At 39.6% G+C, this 12340-nt stretch overlaps 1 protein-coding gene across 2 annotated transcripts in view; it reads left to right on the top strand.

Annotated features, from left to right (window-relative positions):
• Positions 1-12340, top strand: part of TIE1 (tyrosine kinase with immunoglobulin like and EGF like domains 1) — a 75656-nt gene that overhangs the window by 17803 nt on the left and 45513 nt on the right. The window contains exon 2 of one of the 2 annotated variants that reach the window (XM_063427654.1): positions 2331-2621. In XM_063427654.1, the coding sequence (XP_063283724.1) occupies positions 2331-2621 (291 nt within the window). Of the gene's footprint in view, positions 1-2330; positions 2622-8839; positions 8904-12340 lie in introns of those variants that run through there. The other variant, XM_063427655.1, reaches the window with a different exon arrangement.

A 12340-nucleotide genomic window follows, 5' to 3' on the forward strand; every position in this document is an offset into this window, starting at 1 on the left:
GTTATACACTCAGACACATTACTGGGAGTATTATTACTGTGGAGCTCTATTATACACTCAGACACATTACTGGGAGTATTATTGCTGTGGAGCTCTGTGATACACTCAGTCACATTACTGGGAGTATTATTGCTGTGGAGCTCTGTTATACACTCAGACACATTACTGGGAGTGTTATTGTTTTGGAGCTCTGTTATACACTCAGACACATTACTGGGAGTATTATTACTGTGGAGCTCTATTATACACTCAGACACATTACTGGGAGTATTATTGCTGTGGAGCTCTGTTATACACTCAGACACATTACTGGGAGTATTATTGCTGTGGAGCTCTGTTATACACTCAGACACATTACTGGGAGTATTATTGCGTGGAGCTCTGTTATACACTCAGTCACATTACTGGGAGTATTATTGCTGTGGAGCTCTGTTATACACTCAGACACATTACTGGGAGTATTATTGCTGTGGAGCTCTGTGATACACTCAGACACATTACTGGGAGTATTATTGCTGTGGAGCTCTGTTATACACTCAGACACATTACTGGGAGTATTATTGCTGTGGGGCTCTGTTATACACTCAGACACATTACTGGGAGTATTATTGCTGTGGGGCTCTGTTATACACTCAGACACATTACTGGGAGTATTATTGCTGTGGAGCTCTGTTATACACGCAGACACATTACTGGGAGTATTATTACTGTGGAGCTCTGTTATACACTCAGACACATTACTGGGAGTATTATTGCTGTGGAGCTCTGTTATACACGCAGACACATTACTGGGAGTATTATTACTGTGGAGCTCTGTTATACACTCAGACACATTACTGGGAGTATTATTGCTGTGGGGCTCTGTTATACACTCAGACACATTACTGGGAGTATTATTGCTGTGGGGCTCTGTTATACACGCAGACACATTACTGGGAGTATTATTACTGTGGAGCTCTGTTATACACTCACACACATTACTGGGAGTATTATTGCTGTGGAGCTCTGTTATACACGCAGACACATTACTGGGAGTATTATTACTGTGGAGCTCTGTTATACACTCAGACACATTACTGGGAGTATTATTGCTGTGGGGCTCTGTTATACACTCAGACACATTACTGGGAGTATTATTGCTGTGTAGCTCTGTTATACACTCAGACACATTACTGGGAGTATTATTACCGTGGAGCTCTGTTATACACTCAGACACATTACTGGGAGTATTATTGCTGTGGGGCTCTGTTATACACTCAGACACATTACTGGGAGTATTATTACTGTGGAGCTCTGTGATACACTCAGACACATTACTTTTTATTGCTGTGGAGCTCTGTTATACACTCAGACACACCAACGCTATAGAACTCCTATAAAAGAGGGACATTAGGATAGAAAATAGGGACAGAGGTATTTAGGCCCAAAATAGGGACACTTGGAAGGTATGTACTCACAGTCTACATGTCTTTAAATTACTGTGAAATCAGTATCTGTAAATAAGATACATTGTTCTTTAAATGTATGTAAATTTATGTAACTTACATTATAGCTGTATACATTGTTATTAGTAAATCACATAAAATTTCTCAGAACCGCCCCGCCCCTGGTCACTCCCCCTCTTTGTTTAATATGGAACACTAAGGTTCCACGAGCCTTTTAACTGGCTGCGCCACCTTGATAGGCACACAAGTGACTATACCTAGAGGCAGGTTCTTTGGGCTCTAGCGAAGGTGAGCTGTCTTTTATGGTATGTATAAGCTACCTGGACATTTACTGTATTACATTAGGAGGATTATCTCTTATTTCTCCACCTTTTGTCTCCTTGAGAGTATAGACCACAGAATCTGGAAGGGGTATTGTGTCACCTAAGTACAATACTGCAAATACGACCTGAGCCTGTCATATCTGGCTCAGAACCACGAGTTGAACCATCACTACTTCACATAGGGGTCTTACATTTTAAAGTTATCTGCACAATAGAGATTTTTTTCTTTTTTAGGAGACCCTACAGTATTTACTGCTCCCCAAATAGGGGTAGGTGTTTTACTGTATATACACACCATTTGATGTGCTCCACTCTATAGATTGGCGGTGGTTTTATCCTTCCAATAATCTTGTTTGTGTATGTATGCTGGGAGGGATGCTCAGATATACATAGATCAATGATCACCGTGGATCCATTGATATATCACAATGCGTGTTCAGACACGGCTCCGGAATCATTCTGTAATTAATCAGTGTGATAAACGAAACCATCATCTTATTCAGCCTTTCAAGACTTTTATATACTTTATCACTTTACTAATTTTCTGTTCTTTGCCCATCAGGAGCCGTTCTTGATGTCACCATGGTGTCTACTTTCCCGAAGCATCGTATTTCTGACTTTGTCATGCGATGCGTGACAGGCGAACGAGACATGAAAGCCTCGGATCTGCTGATAGAACGCGATAATACCATTGTGCGCATCCCAGTGGTGACGCCGTTCTCTACAAGCTCACAGGGGAATGAGGTGCAAGCTCACAAATTCTCCCCCAGCGAGCTTGTGGGAGTTTTCTACTGCACCGGGAAGGGGCCCACGGAACACACAAAAATTCTCTATGTTTACAACAGTCCAACCGGTAAGACTTTATTGTGAATGAAATTCCGCTAATCAACTATCATCAGTCAATGTTTTTTCTCATTCTGACAGCCCTGTTAGTGAGTTTTGTTTTTTGACAATCTCATTTTTATTGAAAGGTTTTAGTACAGTGGTTACACGTGATAAAGTGTACATATAGGATAAGCAGATTGGTTACAGACATACGTACTAAACAAGGGTAGAGACATCGGTGAAACATCCAACGTTCGCTTGGGTTACGTTAATGTATCAAAGCCTGCGTCCCTGTTAGTTTTTTATTCACAGTTGAATAAGGATTTTGGTTAAACTCCAGACAGTTTTCAATATAAAGTTAAGCTGGCCACTTGGAACTTGGATTTCTTTGACTTTGCTACAGCAGAGAGGTGACAATTAAACGGCATCTCCCCAAAAACTGTTTGAATAAGCTCGGCAGGGCTATACAAAGCCGAGTTAGCGCCAGTTCTAGTATGTCTAACGTTTTTGTCTTAGAATTATGGCTGCCCATTGGGTCAGTGCTTTCACGACTTTGCGATATCCGTACTGTTACTGGAGTTTCATTTTATGGTCACCAAACCTTCAATAAGTGAAATGATTTATTTTCTATCTCTCCGGGCTCTGCCTCTTACCATAGTGAAATATAACAGAACTTTACTGTGGGGATTGATATTACACAGAGGATTGCAAGCTTTAGGTGACAATAGGTGAGCTGGAGACATTCTCCAACTGTCCTGCTTTAAAATACTCGAATACTGTGCCCTAACATGTGCAATTCCCTTTGATACCCCTGTTTTCCATTGCTAGGATTTATTTAGTCTGTAAGGTGGTCACAATGTTATTATTCCGAGTCAGACAAATAAACAGAAAATACTAATGAGAATTATTCGCAACTTCCCGGGGAAAAGCAAAACATGTCCCTTCTCACAAGACACAAATAGTAAAATACTTTAAAGGCCAATCAGTCGCTTTAAGGAAACCACTTTCTCTGTTAAAAGAAACGCCATGATAAAGACCTGCTCTTAAAAGCAGGAAAGAGAATGTGAGATAAGGATTCTCGTCCAGTAAAACAAAACCAAACTGTGTGCAAACTGGGACGTTCTTACAATACGCCCAAAGTTACGAATTCCTTTCATAAAATAGCTGTGTGTGTGCCGTGCATTAAACAAGGGTGAAATGACACAAACGGGGCGCGAATTGCCCTGAAATCAATTTCAAACTTAGCCAATAGAATTTTCTAGTTTGGCCTAAATTCCTAATTCCCTTTGAATTCATTTTGAATTCCAGGTCAACTCACACTGTAGCAATGACAGAGAATTGACGAAATGGCCAAACTATTTGGAATCTCTGTGTCATTTTACAATTCATGCTTTGGAGAATAAACCCCATTTTATGAAAAATAGGAAATATCTGCAGAAAAAGCCCAGAAGGGAAACGTCTGCTATTTGATCTCTAATAACATTAAAACAGAATTGTTTCAGATCTACTGTTAACACAGAATCTATACTCATTATCTATAAAATATCGGAGGACATTAAGGGTGCTATATGTTCTGTATTTTTCTCATAGTATTTTTAATTACATTTCTTTAATCAGTTTTATGAGTTGACAGCTCTGCCGTTAACCTCTTCACTACCATAGAAACATAGAATGTGACGGCAGATAAGAACCATTCGGCCCATCTAGTCTGCCCAATTTTCTAAATACTTTCATTAGTCCCTGGCCTTATCTTATAGTTAGGATAGCCTTATGCCTATCCCACGCATGCTTAAACTCCTTTACTGTGTTAACCTCTACCACTTCAGCTGGAAGGCTATTCCATGCATCCACTACCCTCTCAGTAAAGTAATACTTCCTGATATTATTTTTAAACCTTTGTCCCTCTAATTTAAGACTATGTCCTCTGGTTGTGGTAGTTTTTCTTCTTTTAAATATAGTCTCCTCCTTTACTGTGTTGATTCCCTTTATGTATTTAAATGTTTCTATCATATACCAAGATCGTTTGCTTAAAAATAATTTAAAAAAACAGCCTAATGCCTATTTTACAAACCAGCACATAAATATAGGATAAAACAGCTATGTAATCATTAGACCGCTTTTCAAGGATAAACAAAATGTTTCAAAATGCAGCCAATATTAATTTTCATTTATTCTTTCATTTTTGCAGAAAATATTGGGGCGGATAAAAGCTTTAGAGCGTTTACAGAATTCCTTGTTTTGGAATTTCTCAGACAGGGAATAATAGCACAGAGTTAGAAATACCATTTGGCCACCTACAGTAAGTGTAACTAAAAGGAACACTGCTTTTTGGGATCTGTAAGGAGCCTGTTGGCATTTTAGGGAATTTAAATTCAGGAAAATGCTACCAGAAAGTTGGAATAATGTCTAAATGCTGATATAATGCCCACGTATTGTTAGTATAGCTGAGTGCCTGAAACCAAGCATCAGTGTGCTGTTACTGCAGCCTGCAATGAAGCCCTGTATCTCTGCAGCCCTCTCCTTCCTGGCTGAGTAAGTGTAGCTCCAACTTGTTTTACTAAGAATAAAACCATCAATGTATTTAACCAGAAAAGACACATCATGGAGTTTATTAGCCATGATCACGAAGTGCTACTGATTATATTCATCCCAGAAGGATGAAAACTGATCCGAGAGTACCTGGAGCTCTGTCCACCGCTCGGTTCCCCTGGTTTTGTTTTTGTAATTCTTTTTTTAAAGTCCGCTTGCAATACAGACATTGCAACATTAACAGTGTCTGAATAGCTCGACACACAGGGTTACATTTTACAATAAATAGAAGGGGTAGAGGACACAGAGGGACGATGAAGGGAGAGGTGCTACCAATAACAATCTATCTGATTTCTGCAATTACTGTTGCCCATCACTTGCATATCACCTGGACCAAAACTGGCACCGTGCCATGACAGCCAAACCATTGCATATTGCTGGATTTTGGTTATTACAGGGACACTCCAACACCAAAACAACTTTATCTTAATGAAGTAATTTTGGTGTCACTGCTCAATTCTCACTAAATGACTTTGTTTATACAGCCCTAGTCACACCACTAATGGCTGTGACAGCTGCCCAACACACCTACCTTAAAATAGTCTACATTTTTAGACTAGCTTCCTTTATTGCACAATACGTTTAGTTTCGAATTTCTCTCCTTCTCTGTTGATTACCTTCTTGAGCCTGTAGCAGCCTCCTTTGTGTAATTAAAGTTCAATGACTTCTAAAGTAAACATACTGTGCTGTAAGATCTGATTGAAAATGAAACCTTTTTTCATGATGACCGTGTGAGTGGGTGTGGCTAGGACTGTATAAACAAAGTGAATCCTAGAATTGAGCAGTGAGACTACAGGGACATGATCTATGTACCAAGACTGCTTCAGGTGTTTTGGTGACTATAGTGTCCCTTTAAGATGTGTTTAAAAAAACAAAAATATGTAAATGATTTTAATGATATAAAATAAATCTTGTGATCACCAGCTTGAAACACTCTATGGTTACTATCCAGCAAACCCATACAAATAAAATGTACAGAAACTCAGTGTTTATGTGACTGACCATCTTAACACCCACAAGTGATGAGTGAAACGCTAATAAATAAAGTCACACTTACCTCTTAAATCATGGGGCATTCGAAACATATATAAAAGATAAAAAAGAAACAGATATAATGTGATACTGTGATAATCCAAAAGTGTAGGTATAGTAGCAGGTAATAAACTCACGTTTTAAAGAGCTCTAAACGTGCAGGCCTCTGTCCCTTTAAGGTGGCAACACAACCTTCTTCGATGCAGGTCTCAGAAGGAAATCCTCAGTAGTTATATGTAATAGACAGAAAGGAAGCAGAGTGCATTTGGTGCAGTATGTCTTAAACATATCAATCAATTGTAGATATTGGTGCGGTGTAAGTGACAAGGACCTACACCTATAAGTGGAGCGCTCAAACACAGATAAATCTTACCAAAACGTAGTCTCATTCAATGGTAAAATATGGGGTACATGTCAAAGTAAAATACAGAAAATACAATATAGTGTAGATGGTACTGAAAAATGGCTTCACAGTGATTATAATGATATCGTGCTGAATATTACACTCACATTTCAAGGAGCCTGTATATAGAAAACACTGGCTCCGTATCAAGGCTTGTGTGCTGTTATGGTAGCACCACCCTCCTACTTCGGCTTGAAGAATTTCTCAGGAACACGAAAAAAAGGGAAGAAAGCAGACCAATGTGTAGACTTATGGTGATAAATGACACAGGTATGTGTTCAATAAATGAGGTGCTCACCTGGTCCTGAGCCTACGAATCCCGGCTCTAGGTGTGTAGGTTTTGTGCCAATTTGAATGGGGATGGCACTTCCCCTGTGAGGATTCCTTGGAGGCTCCAAAAAGGACTTGGATGAGGTTTTGAATGAAAATGGTGAATTTATTGGTTTAAAATAAACATAAAAACAAAGATGATAAAAGTCCTCAAATAAAAGTCCTTTAACCCCTTAATGACACAACTTCTGGAATAAAAGGGAATCATGACGGAATATATCCGTCGTCTGTCCTTAAGGGGTTAAAAATGGCCAATACGCGTTTCACTCTCAAATAGAGCTTCTTCAGTCAGCTGTAATGTTAGTCCTCTGAATCCTCCAGAGGACTAACATTACAGCTGACTGAAGAAGCTCTATTTGAGAGTGAAACGCGTATTGGCCATTTTTAAAGGACTTTTTTTTGAGGACTTTTATCATCTTTGTTTTTATGTTTATTTTAAACCAATAAATTCACCATTTTCATTCAAAACCTCATCCAAGTCCTTTTTGGAGCCTCCAAGGAATCCTCACAGGGGAAGTGCCATCCCCATTCAAATTGGCACAACACCTACACACCTAGAGCCGGGATTCGTAGGCTCAGGACCAGGTGAGCACCTCATTTATTGAACACATACCTGTGTCATTTATCACCATAAGTCTACACATTGGTCTGCTTTCTTCCCTTTTTTTCGTGTTCCTGAGAAATTCTTCAAGCCGAAGTAGGAGGGTGGTGCTACCATAACAGCACACAAGCCTTGATACGGAGCCAGTGTTTTCTATATACAGGCTCCTTGAAATGTGAGTGTAATATTCAGCACGAAATCATTATAATCACTGTGAAGCCATTTTTCAGTACCATCTACACTATATTGTATTTTCTGTATTTTACTTTGACATGTACCCCATATTTTACCATTGAATGAGACTACGTTTTGGTAAGATTTATCTGTGTTTGAGCGCTCCACTTATAGGTGTAGGTCCTTGTCACTTACACCGCACCAATATCTACTAAATTTATTCAGTGGAATAGAGGATATTTCCACACCAGTGTATTGAGCTGCCTGTAAATCACTTTCTCACAAAGGAGAGATTGGGGGCACCCCGAAAGATGCATTATGCATGAAAGGTGCTGCCGCAGTGACCAAAATTCATACAGAAAAACTAGTTACGGCGCACTCAGACATGTAAAAATTCACAACTAAGAAGGCTACTCTAAAACGCCTATCTAAGAGAATAAATATGGGGATTTAGTTCCACCATATGGCCATATGATGTTAAGCCCACTACTGCTTCAAAGTACCCCAATATCAGTGGGTCCTACGCTAATAACAAAAATGTGGGAGATAAATTAAATAGTACTAGTGCTAAACATAAGCAACAGTGTATTAAATTAATTTATTTGTAAGAGCAAAGTGAGTATACAATAAAGAGCTCTATACAATAAATTACAATAAATAATTACAATAAATAATTGCTCTTACAAAGAAATTAATTTAATACACTGTTGCTTATGTTTAGCACTAGTACTATTTAATTTATCTCCCACATTTTTGTTATTAGCGTAGGACCCACTGATATTGGGGTACTTTGAAGCAGTAGTGGGCTTAACATCATATGGCCATATGGTGGAACTAAATCCCCATATTTATTCTCTTAGATAGGCGTTTTAGAGTAGCCTTCTTAGTTGTGAATTTTTACATGTCTGAGTGCGCCGTAACTAGTTTTTCTGTATGAATTTTGGTCACTGCGGCAGCACCTTTCATGCATAATGCATCTTTCGGGTGTGCCCCCAATCTCTCCTTTGTGCAAATATATTTGGAATCCAGACCAGATTCCTTTGGAGTTAAGCACCCCGCCCAGGCCCCCCAGCTTCTGAGACCTCTTTAGAGGTGGCCACAGGTGTGTATAAATAGGAGGAGTTTTATAGTCATGTCACTTTTATTATTTTCTTCATGCAGCACAGATATTATCTGCAAATGTGAGTATACTCATTCAAGCACCAACACTTTAATTGTTTAGTTGTTACACTGTTTTTAATTGCTTTTATCACTCTTTATTGTATACTCACTTTGCTCTTACAAAGAAATTAATTTAATACACTGTTGCTTATGTTTAGCACTAGTACTATTTAATTTATCTCCCACATTTTTGTTATTAGCGTAGGACCCACTGATATTGGGGTACTTTGAAGCAGTAGTGGGCTTAACATCATATGGCCATATGGTGGAACTAAATCCCCATATTTATTCTCTTAGATAGGCGTTTTAGAGTAGCCTTCTTAGTTGTGAATTTTTACATGTCTGAGTGCGCCGTAACTAGTTTTTCTGTAAATCACTTTCTGACTTTTTTGAGCACTTTTGTTATACACACTCCTCTGTAAAAAGAGGCAACCTTTGATTGGTATTCATATATAAATCAATTGTGAAACACTCCTTTTGCTAACACACCTTTTTTTGCTCACCTTCTTTGGGAGCCTATAATGAACTGGCTCCAAGTATTTAAGTAGTTTACCATCGGTGGTAGAACCCTTTTGAAGGGTAGGAGGCAGTATATTAACTTGTATAAGCAAATGTACATTTATTTGAAACAATAAAAAAAAGATAAAATAAATATATATAAAAACAAATAAAGGTTAATAGAATACTGCTCCTGTTCTTTGAGACATGTTTCAGCCTCTTCAGAAAGGCTTTCTCAATCGATAGTTCCATTCCTGCTTAATTCTCCTTTTAAAGGTGGAGTTCCAGGATCGGTATCCAATAGACGGATTATTTTAGGGGGCTTTATTCTATTTTTTATTGTATCCAGAGGTGTCCCTGGAAGTGCCGTGTTGATAAAGTGCCGGCACGTCGCTTCCGCATCTGCTATACCTCCAATTCTAAAGTTCAATATCCTACAATACCCATAGTTCTTTACACGCCCTCACACTACCCCAGGCTCACATACATAAAAGACTACAGAGTCCACATTGCTTCACTCTATAGAGCACAAGGAAATATACAATAAAAAATAAATAAATACTAAATCCATAATAACAACTTTCTTTCTGACTTTCTATGAGGGCACCACGTTCTGTATGTTTCTCTCCGACTTTCTGTGACGGCACCATGTTCTGTATGTTTCTCTCCGACTTTCTATGAGGGCACCATGTTCTGTATGTTTCTCTCCGACTTTCTGTGACGGCACCACGTTCTGTATGTTTCTCTCCGACTTTCTATGAGGGCACCATGTTCTGTATCTTTCTCTCTGACTTTCTATGAGGGCACCATGTTCTGTATGTTTCTCTCCGACTTTCTATGAGGGCACCATGTTCTGTATGTTTCTCTCCGACTTTCTATGAGGGAACCATGTTCTGTATGTTTCTCTCCGACTTTCTATGAAGGCACCATGTTCTGTATCTTTCGCTCCGACTTTCTATGAAGGCACCATGTTCTGTATCTTTCTCTCCGACTTTCTATGAGGGCACCATGTTCTGTATCTTTCTCTCCGACTTTCTATGAGGGCACCATGTTCTGTATCTTTCTCTCCGACTTTCTGTGAGGGCACCATGTTCTGTATCTTTCGCTCCGACTTTCTATGAGGGCACCATGTTCTGTATGTTTCTCTCCGACTTTCTATGAGGGCACCATGTTCTGTATCTTTCTCTCCGACTTTCTGTGAGGGCACAATGTTCTGTATCTTTCTCTCCGACTTTCTATGAGGGCACAATGTTCTGTATCTTTCTCTCCGACTTTCTGTGAGGGCACCATGTTCTGTATCTTTCTCTCCGACTTTCTGTGAGGGCACCATGTTCTGTATCTTTCTCTCCGACTTTCTATGAGGGCACCATGTTCTGTATGTTTCTCTCCGACTTTCTATGAGGGCACCATGTTCTGTATCTTTCTCTCCGACTTTCTGTGAGGACACCACGTTCTGTATGTTTCTCTCCGACTTTCTGTGAGGACACCACGTTCTGTATGTTTCTCTCCGACTTTCTGTGAGGGCACCATGTTCTGTATGTTTCTCTCCGACTTTCTATGAGGGCACCATGTTCTGTATCTTTCTCTCCGACTTTCTGTGAGGGCACAATGTTCTGTATCTTTCTCTCCGACTTTCTATGAGGGCACAATGTTCTGTATCTTTCTCTCCGACTTTCTGTGAGGGCACCATGTTCTGTATCTTTCTCTCCGACTTTCTGTGAGGGCACCATGTTCTGTATCTTTCTCTCCGACTTTCTATGAGGGCACCATGTTCTGTATGTTTCTCTCCGACTTTCTATGAGGGCACCATGTTCTGTATCTTTCTCTCCGACTTTCTGTGTGGACACCACGTTCTGTATGTTTCTCTCCGACTTTCTGTGAGGGCACCATGTTCTGTATTTTTCGCTCTGACTTTCTGTGAGGGCGCCATGTTCTGTATCTTTCTCTCCGACTTTTGGTCAGTGTGTAGTGTATCTTTTTTCTGACTTTCTACGAGGACATCATGTAGTGTGTCTTTCTCTCACTGAGCAGGACAGACCCGCATTCTCTGCACTTGTTCAGTTAATCTGGGTTAAGTACCCCAAGATAAACATCCATAATCTGATCTCTGGTTCAGGTTCCCAGGAGCTTCTTCCCTTCTAGCGCGCATTCCACCCAACATTGGTCAATAATTTATAGGTTTCTTACAATATTTTTTTCCAAGAATGTTTTATCAATACATAAATCTTGTTCTGACCTAAAGATGACAGATTTAAATCCATTTTAGTTGTGTAGACATTTAGAGGAATGAAGGTATTTCAGAAGCAGAGAATTGTCGGAAAATGAGGTCGTGCTCTGAGGCGGAGAGGCAGAGAGTAAGTGTGAGAAATTACAGAACAGAGTATGAGTTCACAGAACAGATGCCAAGAAGAGATGAAAATTACATAATGTGATTTATTCACTGATCGGTGAGGTAGGATCTAAGTTGTTTTGCAATCAGATATGTGCTTCTACTGCGAGACCCTCTATATCAACATCAACTGCTTGGGAGCGAGACCCTCTATATCAACATCAACTGCTTGGGAGCGAGACCCTCTATATCAACATCAACTGCTTGGGAGCGAGACCCTCTATATCAACTGCCTCAGGGTGAAACTCTCTGTATTAGCATCACCTGCCCGAGAGTGAGACTTTCTATGTCAACATTCACTCAGGGCCATCTTCAATATTGATGTGTAGTGCTTGCCTTTCAATGTAGGGGTGTGTCTGTATGTAGTGTTGACATTTGAATGCAGGGGTGTATGTGTGTGTAGTGTTGACATTTGAATGCTCAGATGTATGCACAGATACACCCACTGACACCCAGACATACACTAACACACATACAGATACACAGATATACAACACAACACATTTAGATATACAGAATGATACTCACACAAATGCAAACACTAACATACACATATACATAGGGGCACAC

This window comes from Pelobates fuscus, chromosome 7 (genome assembly GCF_036172605.1).
Source record: "Pelobates fuscus isolate aPelFus1 chromosome 7, aPelFus1.pri, whole genome shotgun sequence".
NCBI classification, from domain to species: Eukaryota; Metazoa; Chordata; class Amphibia; order Anura; family Pelobatidae; genus Pelobates; species Pelobates fuscus.